This window comes from Prinia subflava, chromosome 24 (genome assembly GCF_021018805.1).
Source record: "Prinia subflava isolate CZ2003 ecotype Zambia chromosome 24, Cam_Psub_1.2, whole genome shotgun sequence".
Taxonomy (NCBI): Eukaryota; Metazoa; Chordata; class Aves; order Passeriformes; family Cisticolidae; genus Prinia; species Prinia subflava.
Genome location: NC_086270.1, coordinates 4,173,804 through 4,194,570, shown reverse-complemented (window position 1 = coordinate 4,194,570; position 20,767 = coordinate 4,173,804). Strand labels below are relative to the sequence as shown.

The following is a 20,767-nucleotide window of genomic DNA, read 5'->3' as shown; positions in this document are numbered from 1 at the left end:
GACAATTTGGTTTTTTTTTTTTTAATTAAATTTCTATAAGAAATAATTTTATTTGCCAGCGTTTCAGAAAAACAAACAGGTATAAATGCTTCTGGTTTTTTAACAGGTTAAGGCAAAAGTCTTTCCTTTCGATGCGAAGATTTCAGCACGTATCACTCCTCTGAGCGCCTCTGGGGTAGGCACCTCTGCAGCTGCTGCTTGCTGCAACTTTCTCCTGTGATTTCGGTCAACTGCAGCTACTGAAACTTATTAATCAGACATTTTGAATTTCAGAAACCAGAAGGCTTACTATGGAAAACAGAAAAAAACTCCAGCGACCAGCAGGACAGCTCGCCGCTCCGCCCGGAGACACCCGGGCCCCGCTCACGGCCGGCCGCGCTCCGGGCCGCTCCTGCTGCCACAGCCCGCCTTCTCCGCGGGGAGCTCCGGGGCCGCTGTGGCGGCACAGCCCTCACAGGCTGCGGTGAGCCCCGGAACCGTGCCCGGCGAGGAGAGCAGCGCAGAGCGGGACAAGGCCCGGAGCCGCACAAGAAGGGGGCACAGCGCCGGCCTCGGCTTCCCTTGGGCAGCGAGCTGGACGGCGAGGCCGCCCTGAGGTGAACGAGGCCGGTGTAAGGGGGGCGAGGGCGGTGTCAGGGGAGCGAGGGCGGTTGTGAGGGGAGCGAGGGCGGTGTCAGGGGAGCGAGGGCGGTGTCAGGGGAACGAGGCCGGTTGTGAGGGGAGCGAGGGCGGTGTCAGGGGAACGAGGCCGGTTGTGAGGGTGCCGAGGCCGCCCTGAGGGAACGAGGGCGGCGCGCGGGGCCGGCGCGCGGGGCGCGGCCCGGACGTTGCCGCGCGCCGTCGCCCCGGTAACGGCGGGGAAGCGCTGGCGCCGTTAAAGCGCAGGGCGCAGGCGCCGGGCCGGGGCAGGCGCCGTGCGGCTCAGATGGCGCACTACAAGGTAGGGGGGAGCGCGCCGGCGTGGGCGCGGTGCCGCTCTCCGTGCCGGCTGCGCGGAGCGCCGGGCCGCCGACCGACACCGGCTCGGCCCTTCGTGCCGCCTCCGCGGCGGAGAGCGGGACCGGCCTGGGTCATAGGGCTGCCTCCGCAGTCGAGGCGGGGTGCGCTGCCGATCTGACCGTGTGGGCGTCCTCCCTCAGGCCGCGGACTCCAAGCGGGAGCAGTTCCGCCAGTACTTGGAGAAGTCGGGAGTGCTGGACATGCTCACCAAGGGTAAGTCTCCGGCTCACGTCGTGCCGGCCGAGGGGCCGGCGGGCGCTCTCCGTGGGCGTTCCGGGCGGGTGCCGTTCCTCTCGGGGTGTCCCGCTCCCGCCGAGCAGCTGCCGCCCTGCCCGGCAGCGTCGCGCTGTCCCTGCGGCTGCCTTGCCGCTCTCCGCTGCCTTCCCGCCTCGCCTCGCCCATCGCTTTTTCTCCTCAGTCCGGCGAGGCGGTCGGCAGAAGAACTCGCCTGGAAAACTTGGTGCGGCTTGGCCTGGAAATGGAGCCCGAGCTGCGCGGCGGGGCGGTGCACGCCGGGAGAGGGCAGCGGGCTCTGAACGCTCTGTGAGCGCCCCGAGAGCCGCACACCGCCCGTTCCCCCCCGGGAGAGGGCACCGGGCTCTGGACACCGCACACCGCCCGTTCCCCCCCGGGAGAGGGCAGCGGGCTCTGTGAACGCTCTGTGAGCGCCCCGAGAGCCGCACACCGCCCGTTCCCCCCCCGGGAGAGGGCAGCGGGCTCTGTGAGCGCCCCGAGAGCCGCACACCGCCCGTTCCCCCCCGGGAGAGGGCGGCGGGCTCTGGACACCGCACACAGCCCGTTCCTCCCCGCGTTCAGCCTCGGGGGCATTGCCAGGGGTGCGTGCGGAGCGGCAGGGCCGGTCCTTGCCCCGTGCGTGGTGTGTTGGAGACCGCTCTTCTTCGGCCGAAGCGCTTCTTTCAGTGCGTGGTTTTGGTTAATTTATTTTTCTTCAATCCGTGCTTTTGCTAAGTTCTGGGCACTGTTACTCTGCCGGAGCTCCACGGAGGAAGTCAGTGCTCGAGGTGAAATAACAGCAAATGTTATCTTAGAAAACCTTTAATCGTGTAATACCCTTTCTTGGATGGAGCTTAGTGCTTTTTCTAAAATGAATGAAACTAAGTTGTGGAATAATGACTCTCCATGTCACACCGGGGAAGATGATGCTAAACTTGACTTGGTATCTTTGAAATCCTTCGAAAATCTTTTTGAGAGCCTTCTAATAGTATATGGCGAAAATCTCTTTAATATTTCAGTTAATATTGAAAAAATAATATTCTGCTAATATTGAGAATATGCTGTTTAAAGAGGGAGCAGCAGATCTAGGATGCTATGCTGTACTGAGACTCTTAGCCTGGTGTGTGAGTATCATTTGATTTTTCAATCGCAGAACCATCCTATGGGATGGCAAATCAAGTCTTCCAAGCAGTGAAGCAGCTTAATTTTGCTTTTAACCTAGGAGGTACTCAGCTTAAAGCCAGTTTAGTTGTGTAGGTCACACACCTGAAACTGGCACATCACACCTGTGGGGAGTGGTTTGTGTTTGGGAACTTTCTGGGCATTCCTGTGCCAGAGTCTCCAGTTATGTTGCTAAGTCTATTGCTAATTTTATTTAAGTTGTCGAGGTATTGCTGCTTTTGGCCATTAGAGCCCCCATCAGTAAGGATTATTAGTGTCACCTGGCCATTTAGTAGCTATTTGGTTTTGTGACTGTAGATTCTCAGTGGAGGTTTGCTTTTATGCTAAAAGTTACAAAACTGCTGATGTCTTGTGGTTGAAAGAGGTAGCTTAAGTAGGAGTTTTATGAACAATATAGTTAAAATTTCAGTCTCACTGGCAAAAGCATGTGGCATATGTAACATTTTTTCAGGCCATTTTGTGTTCTGTGCTAGAATAGCCAAAGGCGATGTGGGGTTAGGGATCAAGAAAACTCTCTTCAGCTGTTACTGGGTGGAATGTTCTGTCTCCTCTGTTGCTTATGTCCAAGTATTCAGGTGAAAATCTTGTTAAATGGAAAAATGCAACTTGTGTGCTGACTGCTGGTATGAGTTTTAAAAATGTAGAGTTGCATGAACTTCTTGCAATTGTTGAATATTTTCTATTTGCAGTGTTGGTAGCCTTATATGAAGAGCCAGAGAAACCAGATAGTGCACTGGAGTATCCTTTTTCTTTGCTGTGACTTATTTATTGTGACTTCATGCACAGTACTGCTTCTGACTCATGGGTGAATTGTCAGGCTCATTTCAAAGCCTTGCATTGAAAACAGGACTTTTATCAATGCATTTTACCTAATAACTGCATTTTCACAAGCTCACAGAGTCTGACAGGATGCAAGAGAGCTGGGTATTTCAGTATGCCAGCAGTTATGAAGTCAAGTTATAGTTACAGGCCATTTCAGAGTGCTGTAGACCTGCAGCTTTATATTTGAGTACCTGCAGTGGCAATGGGTTCTGAAGTTTGCCTCTTCACACTTCCTTTTTCAAATACACAGAAGAAGGGGGGAACTAGCATATTTTGTCTTGCCATTTTTAGGCAGCCTCCATTTTGAGGTGTTGCTTCTGTTTTTTGTTGTTTTTTATTAATTCTTCAAAACATGTGCAGATAAGAAGGGGGTAGTAACACATAAGAACTTGTCCTGATATCTTGTTTTTGTTTGCTTTTAAGGAATATAGCTATGAATTTGAAAAGCTCTCTTATTTTGGTAACTTCTTTCCTGTAGTAGTCTCAATGGTTTACTGCAATTTTCACTGTGTGTACTGCAGTGTTAACTTCAACACTCTATAAAATTGTTATATAACTGAAGAAATACTTAACATCTAAATATCAGTTTTCTGAAGCATCATCTGGGAGCTTCAGCTCCCGAGAATCCAGAAATAGAGGCACTTCGCTTGGAAGTGGCAGAGATGAAAGAAAAATATGAAGCTGTGCTGGAAGAAAATAAAAAACTGAAAACCAAGGTAAAAGTCTACTTGGTGTTACTCTAGAGTTCCATATTACACAACAAGAAAAATATTTTAATTACTTAGAATAGAGCTAACTTTCTTCCCTTAGAGTAAGTGATAGATGTTGTTGCATTGTTTAGCCTCATGACTGAGAAATGCTGATAGAATTCATTGTAGTAAAGATTATTATTGTTTATGGAACACTTATAGACTATAAAATAAAATATTGCTAAACTAGGGATTTTATGTATTTAGGGAAAATGTATTATCATGTGCAATACGTTGTATTGAGTCTCATCTGGATGTGTTAAGGTTGTCTGATATTATGTAGATCATGCTTTCAGAACAGTTTTGAAAAACAAGTAAGGTAATGTATTCATTATAAAGCCTTTCAAAAGGCAAATTGAGGGAGGAATATTATGTATTACTTTGTGTCGCTTGGCACAGACTTACACATGGTAGGATCTTACACAGGCACTTAGAGCAGTGTGGAACAATAATTTTGCTTTTTACCTGCAATGACCTTGGTATTTATCTGAAACAACAGTGAGTCTGAAGTGCTAGCTGGGGCAGGGCCATTCTTTAATTGGTTTCCATGCATTTCTTGAAAGAGGATGGTGGCTGCTACCTGTGAATACCTGAGATTTTTACTAGGAGACAAAACACCTCACTTTCCTTCTGTGAGAAAGGATTCTTGGGCATTACCCCTTGATAGTTCTTGTCCAGAGTGCATCTTGCTGTCCTAGTAATTCTCCTTCTTCCCTGTTACCCATGATGAGTCCTCAGTTATATTTGTTATTTCTTACTAGGAAATAGGGCAAGGAACAGAATTTTAGGCAGAGTAGCTATAGACAGCCACTTGTTTTAGCAGACTTAAAAATGCAGCTGATAGTAAGTAGACAGATGGGAGCAGAGTAATCTGAGTCTTTGTTTAAAAAAGTCTTTTCAAGGAGTCAAAACCTGTTGAAGGAAAGTAAGCCTGTTGTTCTTCGTTGTTTAAATAACAACTCCTTCTTTACATATTTTCCAGTATTAGTGTGTTTTGTTTTTTCCTGTTCTTTCCTCTGCAGTGTAATGCCCATCATTCTGACACACTGTAGAAGTTCACACAGCATGCAAGGAGATCACTACCATTTTCTTGTAGCAGTCCTCTAACATAAAATAAATGCCTTTAACTGTGCATTTATTGGTAACTGCTGTTGCATTTATCACACAAATGTCAGATATTCGTGTGTGTGTTGGGAGGAGGACAGAAAGTCAACAGTTGGGTCCTTGGTGGAAAAGAAATTTGGCTTTGGGTTGTGTAGTAGTCATTTGTTGTAGTAAAATCTACAACAATAAAACCCCATGATTTTAGTACTTCTTGTTAGCAGCAGAATGATTGCTGCAAGTTACTGTTGCTGGTAGGAAGGAACACATGGATAATTTATTTTTGTGTTTATTATTTTTAATTTTTATTTATGCTTTTAAATTTAATTTACTTTTAGGTACTTGGTTTATTTTTAACTCACTCTGCAGCTTCCAGAGGGTAGGAGTCTTAATTGAGTGAACTGAACCAGCATAGTTCAGAGAGATGGCCCTAATTCTTAAACTGGTTTTGAAGCTTGAACTTATCTTTAATGCCACTGAGATCAAGTGAACAACTTTGTATCTTTCTTTGGTGTAATTTTACAAGTAAAAGTCATATTTAAGTGTGTAGTTGCCCGGACTATACTCTCCAGAAAGCATAATGGAAGCTGGAATGATCACAAGAAATGTTAGGTTGGATACTAATGCAATGAGAATGACTTTCATTAAATCATGTTTCAGTGAAAGCTTATTGGACACTAGTCACTATCAGTTTCTATTTAAGATGAAAATACTTAAAGACTGCTAGAACAAAAAACAGGGAAAAGTTAAGGACAAGACATATGTGCTTCAAAGTGCATTTAAAAATCCACCTTGTGATGGCTGCATGTTTATACAGTGTGAGAAGTGGATGTTTTGGGAGAAGGGTTACTTTATTGCCTGACTTGAAAATGGACTTGCATAAGGATGAGTGAGTTAAATGCACAAAGTAAATGGAACAAGTCCAGACCATGCATTTTTTTCTTCACTTAATATAGAGTGTTACATGAAATATTGTGACTAACCAAATTCCTTTCTTTAAATCCACAGCTGGCTCAGTATGAACCACCTCAAGATGAGAAGCATGGTGAATAACAGTAGTTTTTTCCTTTATTGCCTTGACTTAATAAAGGGCTTCCTGAGAAATGCGGTCTTGTGTGTGTGTGTGAACTCTGCATTGTCTACTTTGTTACTTCACCGTCTTGAGGAATGTATTACCACAGCACACAGATGCCACAGCAACTGCTGAGTGAAGCATCCTGGCCAAAGTTCTTGCTTTCTGTGTTTAAGAAAAGATGACACTTACGATTAACTTTTAGATAACTGTGCTTGCCAACTTTGTGTAGTTTTCACGTCATGGTCAATGGTTGAACTGCTGATCTGTGTCTTTTCTTTCTTTTAACTGAAAGGGGTGACATGACCCTGATGGACCAACTGTAAATTAAAGCAGGACCTTCAAATTGCTTTCTATGTTTGTGCTCAGCACTGAGGTGAGACTTCTGCTGAGGCTGATGGTAACACTCTACTCAGAAGGGCATTAAATGAGCAAGGACAGTTAAGTGATGGATAAAGCACAATATTGAAATGCAGCACCTACTGAACTTACACTTGAATTTGCATGGGAGTCCCTGTTCCCATGCAGTCCCTGCTCCCATCTCAGCAGCTGGGCTTTGGAGAGTTGGTCCAGATTGCCTGTGCAGTTCTGAGTATAATACAAAATTCTTACTTGTGATGAAAGTCCTGTGTAGAGTGGCACATGTGAGACTACAGTATGGAGAGTTCTGCTCTCTGATTCATCTAACAGAGAAAATAAAATCCACGTGGGGTGGGATGTGGGTGTGACTTTTGATTATTCATTTTGCCTATGTTCCCTCTCCTCTTTCCCTGAATTGGTTTCATGACTCTCCTGAAATGCAAAGTGTGGACCTTTATAAAAAAAATACAAGAGTAATAGTATTTTAAAGAGCTGAATTTGTTTCCAACCCTAAAACTAGGTACTTTAAAGGCACCTGATGACAGGAAAAATAAAGAAGGAGGGAAATGAAATGCAGTTGTTGTCTTATGTATTAGATTTATTGGCAGTTGGTCTGCAAAACCCATCCTAAAAATAAGGAAGTTAAACTATCTTGGAATTGTGTTAGGATGGATCAGAACTTTTTTTAGTCATTGTAAGCAAGGGCTAGTGAATGTAATAATTACCTTACCATTGTATCTATTGACCTGAACAGGCCAGAAGAGAGGTAAAATGAGGGGAAAATACTGGTTTAAGTCTGTAAAGCATTAATTAGGAAAAAAAATTACCCTGAACCAACAAACTAAAGCCAAACAAGAAAGACAAAAATAATTTCCCCGACCTCTGGAACACAGGACAGAAGCAAGCTCCCTTGAATAATAGCTAGAAAATTACGTGTTAAGTTGCACAGGTGGCAGTAGGGAGAGGGCAGTGGATAAGGTACAGCTGAAGGTGTTTCTGAGCAAGGGGAAGAAGCAGCAAGGCAGGTCCAGGTGTCAGTCAGGGCAGCCCAGGGCCCGGACACTGACTGGAGCTGTCGGGGGCCGGGCAAGTAACACAAACTTCTACTTCTCATAACTATTTGTTCCCTCTGCAAGCACCTGGAAGTCGCGAACCTTAAATTAGGATTGTGACGAAATAACAAATGCTTGTTAAAACTTCAGCTCCGTGCCTGCTTGCACCAGGGGCTGCTAGAAGAAAATTAATGACTGCTTAATGAAGACTATTGGCTCGCAAGGTAACGCTTCGGCGAGCGCTCCCCTGCCCCGGCTGACGGCTGCGTTTGCGCCTTGAGCGGAGCGGGACGGGCGGGACCGGCGGCCGCTCTCTGGAGCGGGGCCGCGGGCGCGCCCCCGGTGCCGCCCCGCGCGCCCCCGGTGCCGCCCCGCGCGCCCCCGGTGCCGCCCCGCGCGCCCCCGGTGCCGCCCCGCGCGCCCCCGGTGCCGCCCCGCGCGCCCCCGGTGCCGCCCCGCGCGCCCCCGGTGCCGCCCCGCGCGCCCCCGGTGCCGCCCCGCGCGCCCCCGGTGCCGCCCCGCGCGCCCCCGGTGCCGCCCCGCGCGCCCCCGGTGCCGCCCCGCGCGCCCCCGGTGCCGCCCCGCGCGCCCCCGGTGCCGCCCCGCTCGGCCGGGCCCGCGCGCCCCGCCCCTGGCGCTCACGTGCGCGGCGCGGTCAGGTGACCCGGGCCGTCTGAGCGGAGCGTTGGCAGCCCCGCCCGCCCGGGCCAATCGGCGCTGCGCAGCCCGCGGGCGGCCAATCCGCGCCGCGCTGGGCCGGGGCGGGCGGGGCCGGGCCGCGGGAGGAGGCCCGGGACGGGCGCTGGCGGTGTCGGGCGGCGGGCTCGGGCGGACATGGCGCTGCAGTTCGGCGGGGCGGGCGCGCCGGGCACGGCCGAGGAGCCGGCGCTGGTGGGGGGGAGCTTCGGGGCTGCGGACTCGTTCCCCAAGGACTTCGGCTACGGGGAGGAGGAGGAGGAGGCGGAGCTGGAGGGAGGCCCGGGGCCCGGTGGGCCCGGGGGCGGCGCGGGCGGGCCTGGCGGCGGCGCGGGCGGGGCGGACTCCAAGCCGCGGATTCTGCTCATGGGGCTGCGGCGCAGCGGCAAGTCTTCCATCCAGAAGGTGAGGGGCGGCCGGCGGCTCCCCGCCCCTGCCTGCCGCGCTGCCTCTCCGGCGCCCAGCTGGCTCTCCCCGCTGCGCTGCTGCTCGGGCAATCCCTGCTTGGTATTGTGGGCCCGTGTGGCGAAGTTGGAGCGACGGGAGCCTCCTGCTTAAAGACGTTTGCTTTCCAGAGTGGACTCTGATCATCTGCCCTAGAGAGGAAGGTTGTGTAGCATAGGTTGTAGCCTTTGTGTTGCTTCACTTTTAAGCCTTCAAAAGTAAAAAGTGAAGATACTGGTGTGAAATTTATCGTGAGGTGTTTTCTGGCGTGGTACAGGTGTGTGATATTTAGCTGGGGGAGGAGACTGGAGCTGTTGTGCTGCCCTTTGATGCTTTGAGAGAGACTTCTGCTTTTGTGTGAACAGGACAGCCTCTGGTTTTCTTTAGTTTGCTAGACGGAGTAAACGAGTCAAGGAGGAAATACAACAGTTCCGGTGCCTTAGGTTTGTTGGTAGCTTTTTGAAGTCATTCAAAACGACTTAATTTTCTTAATAAAAATAAGACAAAACTGACTTTTTATTTGCCATGTAGCTCAGTAGATTTGTAGTACTCAGAACAATCTTTGTTCCTCAGTGCGAATTTTATGTTTGCAGTCCCTCTTGTGATGTTTCCAAGTGATATTTTTATGGGAAGATGTTACTAGTGAAATGCGTGAGTCTCAGCTCTAGACTTAAGGGCCTCAAATTTGTTTCAGATGCAAGTGTGAAAACCTGCAGGGATTTCTAGAAAAGGTTTTGTGCAGAGAAGCCTTTTTGGACATTGCTGTATGGCAGGTATGCATCTGCTTTTAGCAATCTTATGCAGAGTGCTTGGCAATCCATAGACTGCAGTAAAGCATTGAGTTCTCAGCTGATTTTAGACTCTCTTAGTGAGAAATCTTTTCCATTGTGCTATACTGAGGTACCGTGGCAGACTGGACTGTTGTTGCCTTCTAGCCTGATCAGTAATTCCCCATTATTTAGGTCAAATGTTCCCACTGTATGTGCAAATGTACTGCTGTTTTCTAACTCTTTTACTCATGTGAATGGTGTTCATTGTAGACTCTTCTTAGAGATCTTATTGTATTTCCCACTTTGGAAAAAACTGAACCCTAATAGCTAGAGGAAGGCAGGAACTCCAAATTACAGATAGATTTTAAGATATTACAAGTCTCTTTATAGTTTAGCTTTTGGACTTTTTTATGGCCAGGATTGGGAGTCTTCAATTCTTTGAGTGCCTATTCCAGTAGTTGTAGAGGGAAGGAATAGTGTCATGTTGAATATGCAATAAGAGGACATAGAATTTATCTTTTGCTAATCAATTACCAATCTTACTTAGGAACTGGAAGCTGTGATTCCAGGAGCTCATTGTGATGCTGCCTGAGCAAACTCTAATATGAAGAAATTTCTTGCTAACAGTGTCCCTGCTCTTAAATCTCTCAAGTTCAAAAATGATCATAGCCAGACCCAACCATTCTGTCTGGGCACTTGCTGTTGATCCCCTCACCAGGGGTATATGCAAGATAAACTCTCTATTGGGGAAAGCATTGGCTTTGTAATTATCCAGAAATTTCGGTGAAAACCATGAATTATTAAATCATTTCATGCTTCTACTGAGAGCAGTATTGACAAGAGAGCTCTCACAAAAGAAAAAACCATGGTCCTGTGGAGGGACTCTTTTTTTCCCCTTTGGTCAACTGGGTTTTCCATACTGGTTAACCTGTGAATATTCAGTAGCAAATTGTAGGCAGATTTTGGGAATGTGGTGATTACTTCAGTTCATTTTTTGTGCAGACTTGCATAACTGAACTTACTGTGCTGTACTGATGTAATAGGAAACTGGACAGAGTTCAGGTGGAACATCAATCTGATGAAATGTGCTATTTTGGGGAAAAAAAAAGGAGGTGACAGTGTTGCTTCCCAGAGACTTATCACCTTTAAACTGAATTTACTAATTCTGTCCTGCTCTTGTGGGAGATGCTGAGTTCCAAAAGAGATGTTGATTTCAGAATACTTTAAAACTCTGCTGCAAACCTGGAAGAATGCAGTACAGCTGTACAGCTGCTGTGTATCTAGAACTGTTCTTACTCCTCCATACAAATGTCCTGCTGTTTAAAACCTCATTTAGACCCTGGCCTTCTAAGATGTTTTACCCCAAGGAAATAAATTCTTTCCCTTGGCCTTAAAAATCTGGGCTGAAGTATTACTTTGAACCTCACTAAACTGTACTGGGCAGGGAGCTGTTTGCCTTTCAGTTATTTTGACAATTTGTTGCATCAAGTCTCTAATGGGTGACTTCTGTAAGAGTATGAAACACTCGAAGAAACTAAAATTACCAAGTTTGCAGTCCCTATTGTGAAGTTTTTAGGTTTACCAAGTGCTGTATATGAAACTTCTTTATTTTTTGCAGTTCTAGTGTGTGCCTGCACTATTTGGAGTACATTTTGGGAGTGACTTTCACATTGTCAGGTTGAGTTGCATTAGCACAGCGTTCTCTGTTGACACTGACTGTTTTTGTGAAAGGCTGCTTCTGTACAAGGAAGGGCAAAAATCCCAGTGGGGCTTTCTGAGGTCTAGCAATGAGTATATTTGTCATCCTGCACTAAAGTGTGTTTACCAACTAGTGTGAAATCCTCCATCCTTTCTGTAGTGAACTTTTGCTGGAAGTTCCACCTACGTATGAGGGATTATTTATTTGCTGTGTGGATGCCTGAGCCTGGAGCAGGCTGCCCAGAGAGGGTGTGGAGGCTCCTCCCTGGAGGTCTGGATGCAATCCTGTGTCATGTGCTCTGCTCCAGCAGGGAGCTTGGATCAGATGACCCCGCTGTGCTCCCTTACTGCCTTACCCATTCTGTGATTCCCTGCTCAAAAAAAGTTATTAATAGATGGCAAACTACCTGGCTATTTGGATCTCTGAGATGTTATTTTTGTACACTTCTGTTGTAGTTTAGGAACCATCTGATTATATTGTGTTTTAACACTTGGCACCAGACTAAAAGCAAAGTTTCCTTTAGGAATTTCTAAGACTGGAAAGGAAGGGTTTTTAAAAGCTTGCAGTTATTTAATTAGCTGGCTTTATACAATATCTGAATATAACAATTTGAAAGCACTCTGCTAGCCTTGCAGGGAAGGAAGGAGTGACTTGGATGTCTGTGTCTTCAGCCAGGAGTGTTATTTGGACTTGTGAAAATGTTTAACCGTATTCAGCTGCTTGGTTCTTTTAGGGAGTAGGTAATTTCCTTAGCTGATGCAGGAAGCTTTCTATTTACCAAAAGGAAGCTGTACATTTTAGAATGGATAAACCTATCTGTAGAATTCAAATCACAAATCTTTCACTGTTTTCTTCTAAGGTAAAATCTTAACTATTATTTGTGTTCTTTTAACAGGTGGTGTTTCACAAGATGTCTCCCAATGAGACTCTGTTCTTGGAAAGTACCAACAAAATCTACAAGGATGATATTTCCAACAGTTCATTTGTGAACTTCCAAATATGGGATTTTCCTGGACAGATGGACTTTTTTGATCCGACATTTGATTATGAGATGATCTTCAGAGGAACAGGTGCTCTAATATATGTTATTGATGCCCAGGTAAATACAAATCACAAGGAAGTTTTATTTTTGCTTTTTGTGCAAAAGGAATGATCGAGAGACCAGTAATTTATATTTTTAGATAAGTTCATAAGGCTTCTGCTGTGTATGAAGAGATGCATTGCCAATCTGACTTTTAGTGTGTGGGTTTATTTTGGTGAAGTGATTGGACATGTGCTCCTGGTGGAGAGAGTGGAAAAGGGCTCACACTGAACTTAAATGTTCTGCAATAATAGCGAGAACCTGCTCAGCTAGGTGGTCTGAGATATCCCTGTTTTCTGCTTAATAACAGCACATTTCTGACCTCATTTTCTGGTGTTTGTACTGCTGGGTAGCTTCTAATAAACCCAGGAATTGCACCAGGGAGGTTGCCTGGTTCTTAGGACCATCCTGGAGATCACTGCTGCCTTGTGCTGGAGTGTAACCCACCTTTTGTTCTCAAGTCTGGCTTTGTGTGGCTGCCCTTTACATAGTTAATAAAACTTAATTGACATAAAGAATTTAAACTGCTTGGATTTATGACATGCCAAGGTGTTCTCTTCTCCCATACTTCTATTTAGTTACAGGAGTGAAGTTCTTGCACTGAAATATTTTGTCTTTGTGCAGAATGGAATAGTTATCAGGCAGAAACTTTGTCATTCATTCCTGCCAAAACTGATTTACAGGATGACTACATGGAAGCTTTAACAAGACTCCACATTACAGTTTCAAAAGCCTACAAGGTCAACCCGGAAATGAACTTTGAAGTTTTTATTCATAAAGTTGATGGTTTATCAGATGACCATAAAATAGAAACTCAGAGGGATATTCATCAGAGGGCTAATGATGATCTTACAGATGCTGGGCTTGAAAAACTTCACCTTAGGTGAGTTAAAGACTCTGGCATATGTGATTCATACTGTTGCTGATGTGCATACAGATTAAAGGCTTTTAGATGTAATACTGGAACAACTGGAGCAAGGTCTGGGGGGTTTCTTAATATTGAACCAACTTGTGTTAATGAGATACTGCTGAATTTATGGACAAACCTCAGCTGCTGGGCTGACTGAAACAGAGGCAGGCTACTGTATCAGAGTCCAATCAACACATTTATATCCACATTGGCTGGTAATTGGAAATCTTTCCCATTCAGAGTAACAGATTTGTAACAAATTTGTGCATGTGGGCTGGAGGGGCAGGGAAAAGAGAGGGGAACCTCTCTGCCTTCAGTCCTGACCTGCACTGGCTTTTCCCTGTGGTGTGTGGTTGGTTCTAAAAGCTTAGTCTGTTACTTGAGATTGGGCTCACTCTTAAGGTATCTTCTGTCTTCTAACAGACACCTTTAAAACAAGCTATCATTTCTCTGGTTGTGTTGTTCTTTTGATTCTCGTGCAGCCAATATCTCTTGATGTTAGTATGAAAAAAGTGGAAGGCCAGGAACAGGACTGGAAGAAAAGTAATTAAGCATTTTTACATCTTTGTGATAAGCACTCTGTGGGCTAAGTGTGTTCTGACAATGTTCAAATTTTTATCTTTGGTCTCCCATCTCTCAAATTTGAGGAAAATCTGTTTCATGTGTACTCCAGCTGCTCAGAACTTAGATTCTTAGTGCCATGTCCAGACATATTTGTGATAAAGGCATCCCAGGCAAAATAGCAGGCCTGAATGTTAGAAAACATAACTTTAACATTGTTATTGCAGTTCTGAAATACTCTTGAATCTTCTTTTTCTTTTTTCTTCCTTTGCCCTCCCTCCTCATCTCAGCTTTTATTTGACCAGTATCTATGACCATTCAATATTTGAAGCCTTCAGTAAAGTGGTACAGAAGCTCATTCCACAACTGCCAACCCTGGAAAATCTACTTAATATCTTCATATCAGTAAGTGTTCATCTAACAGGACTTTGAATGAAATATGCAGAATGTTAAAGCAAATCCTTCTGCCAAAGATTGCTGGCTAGATCTGCCCTTGAGAGATCTGGGTGGCAATCATGTACTCTGCTGACCTGGGTTTCTGTATTAAAAGCTGTTTACCACAGCTAGGTTGTACTGGTGTGTGCTTTGTAGGGATTCTGTAAATATTTGCAGAGTGTATTTTGCCTGGTTATAGCAGCTGATGGAAGTTCCCTGCCAGCAGGGTGTACTGATTACTTTGTTAAAGCACTTGGTACTCCAGTGTAGCTGTACTGGCAAGAGACTTTTTGATAATATGAACTTGGCCTCAGACTTAGCTATTTCATATGAGCTGTGAGACTTTGGCCTTTATTCTTTTATTTGCATTTCTTATGGAATTACTGTCATAGACATTTGCCATCCACAAGGATGTGGAGTGTAATCCTGATGCCAGAAGGATTGTGTGGATATCCTCAGGACACTGACTTAGGTATTCAGACTAGATAGGAAGAAGAGAGAAATAGAAAAGCATAAATAGAAAAGCTTTGCCAGTAGTGTGTATGTGGTAAATTGAACCACAGAAGGGTTCTAAACTTTGGATGCACTTTACCAAAGTTGCAAATGGCATTGTGCTTTTCCACAGTCATAATGTGCTGATTTTCAAGGATTTTTAACTTCAGAAGCTGATTTAGTTGCTCTGCATGTTATATATTATGAAATATCTCATCTCTGAGCCCAGTCCCTTAAGTGGATGTGAATTATGGCTCTTCTGGAGTTAATAGAAACACAGAAAAGGTGAATTGCTGAATATGGATTCTGGAAGCATAGAAGCATAGTAAAATGTAACCTTAATAATGATTAGTTAAATAATAAACTAAAAAAAATTGTAATAGAGTCCCAGTTTTAGTTTTGTCAGCTATGTGATGTTGATACGTACTATGGCAAGAAAGGTATTGTATTTATAAAGTATGTGCTCTAAATCTTGAATCTGTCTTAAGCCTCTAAATTGCTTATATTTAAACCATTTTCTGCTCCTAAGAATGTGAAAATGTATGATTTCTACTTGAGATTTTAAAAATGCAGTTCTTTTAAAAATTCATCCAAATTCTTTCTCTTTCTGAAGAATTCAGGCATTGAAAAAGCTTTTCTCTTCGATGTGGTCAGCAAAATCTACATTGCAACAGACAGTTCCCCTGTGGACATGCAGTCCTATGAATTGTGCTGTGACATGATTGATGTAGTGATAGATGTTTCCTGTATATATGGGTAAGTGATGAATACTCTCAGGAATAAAAGGTCCTCAGAAGGTGTAGAATAGGTTGCAAACTGTGCAATTAGTGTTGGCTTTGTCCTGCAGAAAAATGCTGTTAATTGGTCTATAGAGCACATGGGTTCTGTGAGTGACTAAAATAAATCCAAATGATTTGGCAGCATTTAGTTGGTTTGTTTCCCTCCACTCACAGCTATCTGACATTTGTAGAAATCGTGTTTTGTGTAAAATCTGGATACTGCTGTGTCTATTTTGGCATGGAGGATGCAAATACAGAAATACCTGTAAATAACTGGGGTCAGTAGCATGCCATAGGTGTAACCTGCATTCTTTTGGCACTTGCTGCAGTCTGAACACAATAACATTTGTGAGGTCAGCTCATCTCCTGCTGGCTTTCTATAAGGGATAAACAAGTAGTGCTTATATCTCACAATTTACAGCAGGATTATGCTTCCCACTGGACTTTTGAAGTGGTTTTGAAGTAGTGGTAACTTTTCTTAGAGCTGTGATTGTAGCCTGGAAAATGCTACCAAGAAAATCCCCCAGCATTTAATGGTCTGTCTGTGATGGGCTGATCCTGGGTTGTGTCACTGTTTGGGTTTTTTTCAGGAGTGCTTAGAAGTAACTTGCAATACATCATTTGTTTTTATAGTAATTTAACACTAATAACTTGAAGACAGAAAACAGCATGCTCATCTTTTCTTGTAAATGCAGGCTGCTTTAGCTGAAGACCAAAAAGTGTCCTGCTCCATGGTGCATCCTCTGCCCCTGCCTCACTTTGTATGAATTTAAGAAGTAATTTCACTGAGATTTCACTCCACTGACACCAAAACAATGCACACCTGCTCTTAACTGCTCATCCACGATAGACAGGATCTAATGAAGGCCTCTGCTGTGTTTAGGTCTGGCTTTCCTGAGAAACTCAGTGTCTGATAATGCTCTTACTCACTGATACTGAGACCTGCATTGCAGGTTCTCCATTTGCTTACTCCAGAATGAGCAATGTATTCTTCTAACTGCATTTAACAGCTTGGAAGTTACATATGCATGCCTATTAGATTGTGCCTTGGATTAACTTGTTCTTTTTTAGGTTAAAAGAAGATGGCACTGGAAGTGCTTATGATAAAGAGTCAATGGCAATTATCAAGCTCAATAACACAACAGTCCTGTACTTAAAGGAAGTAACAAAGTTTTTGGCATTAGTTTGCATTCTTAGAGAAGAGAGTTTTGAGCGCAAAGGTAAGAACCTCCCCGCCATTGAACAGCTTTTATAGAATATTTTTTATCAGCTCTAAAATATTAATGTGGTTTTAAAAGTCACCTTGATTTTTGTGTGACCAAATTTGTGTGGTTTCTTACAGGAGTTTCTTACATTTTTTTAATTTTTGGAGATAGATACAATGAGGTCATATTTTAAATTTGTGAATCATCACTTAATCACTGTCCTCCTGCCCAAATGACTTGTGTAGCCAACATGAGCTCTGTCTCTACCATCTGTTTTAGTGGAATCAGTAGTATGGAGCAATGGTCCCTTACCTACTGTTTGATCATGAATATACTCCTTGCATTCCAAATTAGAACCTTTTTTTCAAAAAACTGAGTCAGTCCAAATAAATACTAGCATCAGTTAAACTTTGTTAGATCTTCTGAGTCCAAGTTTATACTAAATGAGTAGCAAAATACCTCCTGGTTAAATTTTATATTGATTTTGAAGCTCTCTTGACATAAATATGCCAATCTGAAGAGAGTTTATACTAAATAAGTAGCAAAATACCTCCTGGTTAAATTTTATATTGATTTTGAAGCTCTGTTGACATAAATGTGCCAATCTGAAGAGAGTTTTTCCTCTCCTTGACAGGTTTGATAGACTACAATTTCCATTGCTTCCGCAAAGCCATTCATGAGGTTTTTGAAGTAGGTGTTGCCTCCCACAGGATCTGCAACCATCAATCAAGCACCTCAAATATGAAAGCAGTGACTCACAATGGCACACCTAGGAATGCAGTCTAGAGGAGAGCTAAAGACCTTGGATGGACTTGTCAGCTCTTCACTCCAAAGTTTTGTGGAACAAGAGAAGAGTAGTCTGAAAGCCTGGAGTATGTTTCAGAGGAGAGCGGTCCTAACTGTGGAACAGCAGATTGTAACTCACGTTGGGCAACTGAAACTACTGTGAAAATACTTTGAGGCCAGTGGAGTTAGAAATGCCAGTTTGAAATCAGCTGTGTTGCAAATGCAGTAGGTTTTCGGTTTGGAGTCCTCTTTTAACAGTCTGTGTCTGACTGCCTGGTCAAAACTTACAAACAATTGAGTTGGGTTTTGTGTGAAACACTGAACAGTCACTTACTTGCTTAACTTTTTAAATTTTTTTTTAAATTAATCTGTAGAATATCCTCTTTTGCTTAAGTTTACCTCCTGTCATGCAAAAACAAAATTGGTGTTATTAAGGCTTGTGAAACTCAGGCTTTTTGCTTGCTGAGGCTGGTCTCACAAATCATTCCATGAAGTAGTTCTTGTTCTTGCTGGTGTGCCCATAGTTCCCATGGATTCTGTGCTTGTTAAGTGGATACAAGGTAGAGAGCTCTGTTCTGGTGATCATGTGTTTGTTTAGAGAACTGACCTGGAGCTTCATTTTAACAGACAGTGACACTTTGCTTTCAGACCACACTTCTTGGTATGTCCCCTTTGATGGAAGGGAAGGATTAAAATCAGAAATAAACTACCTGCTCTCTTTTGCAAAAACATGGATGTTATAAATCTGTATGATTAATCCTATTCTTGAAACAACTGCATGGCTAACTAAACTGAAATGTCTGCCATCTGTTGGAATAAAGCAGCCACTTGCAGCTATTCCCAAGCTAGAAATGACAAAGTTACTGACATTTGATGGTGGATCTTTCTCCACCCTCTGACTGATAATTGAGACAATTCCTAGCAAAATGTCTGAGGGTGTTATTTGTGCATGGCAATTAAGTTCACTGTGCCATAATTAACTAATAGTACTGGACTTTGGGAGTACATTGATTCTGTACTATGGCAAACAGCCTCTTGTTTGTCGCTGTGCAATCTGACTAGAATAGTGGTTTTTCTGATTTTGTGAATGCTGCTGACTTTTTCATACCGTGGGCAGTATCTATGAATTCTTTAATTTATTGGCACTGCAGATGTCATTCTGTACACCAGCCTTGCTGTGCAGGAAGCCCAGGCACTGGCCCATAAAGACCTTGCCTCCTTTTACCTGTCCCTGTGTATGTATAGGTGTTGCAAAGCCATTGGACCAACTACACAAGTCCCACCACAAAAGTTTCTGCAAGAAGAATTAATTGATCTCTGCAACTGTATTTATGTGGTCAGAAATAACCATGGGACTGCTTCTGTGCTTATAGAATGAATTTCCATTGATCTATGTAAAAATGAATATCCATGCATTAACTTTGGGGTGTATGCACATACTGTGTAAATGTATTTTTTTTTTACAGCAGGAAACTGGAATTCAAGTGCTCTAGGTCTGTTCTCTTAAATCTAGGCTGAGCCCCTTTTTTGGTAATGGAACTGCAGAGATTCTTTTAAGTGCTGCAGGCTCATAAGATTGGGTTTTGTAGTTTGCAAGCACTATCACAGTTCAGATTCTGAAGGTAAGAGGAGAATTAATTGGCAAAATAACAGGAAGAGAGAATCCCCGTTTGTGTGGTGAGTTTTCCATGTTCTAAGTACATGTGTATGTTCTCTTTCTTTTCACCCACTACAGGATTTTGTGCTAATAAAATGAAAAAAAGAGTCAAACTGTAACACTGTTGTGTCTGCTTGTCTTTATAGACAAAGGTCTATAAAGGCCTGTGTGGTTAAGCAAGCTTTTAAAAGCCGTGTTATCTTTAAGGTATACTTAAAAAAAGTTAAATACCACATTCCCATTTATTCAGTCTTAGCTTTCATCTTAATTAAAAGCTGACTCAGAAGTGAACACTCAATTTTCAGGTGATGACTCTAGACAGTAAAGGCATATGAATGATCAAGTGACTTGTCCTTTTCATTAATAGAGACCTTTGTACTGTGTTCTGAAATTCTGCCCTCTGGTGTGCATGTTGTGGTGGCTTTCTGTGTTTTAATTTGTTGCAGGGTTTTTGGCCATCATTTACCTTTTCTTTGAATAGTTGTACCTGCTAAAGGTAAATGGTAGCATCTCAAAAAATAATACTGCCATTTTCACTATCACCTGCACAATATTAGCTCCAAAAGTTAAATTTGTCTCTAGTAAGGAGTACAGTATTTCTTGAGTTTACTGAACTAAGTCAGATGCTGTTACACAGGGGGAGTGTTAATAACCTATTGCTGCTTTAAGTGAGATGGGTTTTGGCTTCTGAAATTTTTATGGTGCCAGGGGGGAGGAGGGATAGGAGTTAAGCTTCACTTTCTTCCTTGCGCAGGAACTTCTTTCCCTCCTGTGCTGACCTGCTGCAGGGAGATCCTATCAGAGAAAAGGGAAGGCAGTATCACAGTGTCTCCTGTAAAAGCACTGAACTTGTGGAGGAAGCCATCAATTCAGGCTTCACCTTTCTGCCTTTTCCCCCACTTTTTCCTCCTCTGAACCTGTAGTGGTGTGGGTGTTCTGTGATTTTTTGCAAACAGCTGAGGACGTGTATTTTTAAGGAGAATGGTGCTGACGGGAGGGCATAGACAAAATGGTAACCCATCTGCTGAGAGAAGGAATAAAATCTGTTTCTGTTGAAGGATAAAGCAATCCCTTGCAAGGTGTCTTTCAGAGCTTTGCGTTGTTGGGACCGGGCGTTGCTGATGGGTGGCTGCAATTCCCTTTGGCAGGTAACACAGGAGAGGGATGGAGGGAAAGGCCGAGCTGGGAAGAGAGGGCAGAGTAATCAAAGGCGGTATCTGCTGCTCTGAAGGTTTGAATAAACCCATCTGCCTGGAGGACAGAGCCAAAACTCCCTCCTCACTGCGGCTGTTGGTCTGGAGCTCACGGACAGCTGGTGTGCAGCACGGAGCGTGGGGGCTGGGGAACACCTCCGGTACGAGCGGGGCTCACCTGGCTGGGGAACACCTCCGGTCCGAGGGGGGCTCACCTGGGCTGGGAACACCTCCGGCCTGAGTGAGACTCACCTGGGCTGGGGAACACCTCCGGTACGAGCGGGGCTCACTTGGGCTGGGGAACACCTCCGGTCCGAGCGGGGCTCACCTGGGCTGGGAACACCTCCGGTAATAGCGGGGCTCACCTGGGCTGGGGAACACCTCCGGTCCGAGCGGGGCTCACCTGGCTGGGGAACACCTCCGGTCCGAGCGGGGCTCACCTGGGCTGGGGAACACCTCCGGTAATAGCGGGGCTCACCTGGGCTGGG

General features: G+C 44.6%; 2 protein-coding genes across 3 annotated transcripts; both read left to right on the top strand.

Annotated features, from left to right (window-relative positions):
- The first annotated feature begins 61 nt into the window (after positions 1–61).
- Positions 62–6,191, top strand: MYCBP (MYC binding protein). Of its 2 annotated transcripts, XM_063418931.1 has the most exons (5): positions 733–940; positions 1,140–1,212; positions 3,105–3,153; positions 3,824–3,953; positions 6,096–6,191. In XM_063418931.1, exons 1-5 carry the CDS (start codon positions 926–928, stop codon positions 6,138–6,140), a joined length of 312 nt encoding a protein of 103 aa, XP_063275001.1. In that variant the 5' UTR covers positions 733–925; the 3' UTR covers positions 6,141–6,191. The 2 variants fall into 2 exon arrangements, with proteins under 2 accessions (XP_063275002.1, XP_063275001.1); XM_063418932.1 differs by lacking the exons at positions 733–940; positions 3,824–3,953; positions 6,096–6,191 and adding an exon at positions 62–463 and having other exon boundaries at positions 3,105–3,158.
- A 2,150-nt stretch (positions 6,192–8,341) lies between these two features.
- Positions 8,342–20,150, top strand: RRAGC (Ras related GTP binding C). Its single transcript, XM_063418913.1, has 7 exons — positions 8,342–8,672; positions 12,076–12,279; positions 12,945–13,144; positions 14,023–14,137; positions 15,273–15,415; positions 16,510–16,658; positions 17,278–20,150. Exons 1-7 carry the CDS (start codon positions 8,406–8,408, stop codon positions 17,427–17,429), a joined length of 1,230 nt encoding a protein of 409 aa, XP_063274983.1. The 5' UTR covers positions 8,342–8,405; the 3' UTR covers positions 17,430–20,150.
- The last annotated feature ends 617 nt before the right edge of the window (positions 20,151–20,767 follow it).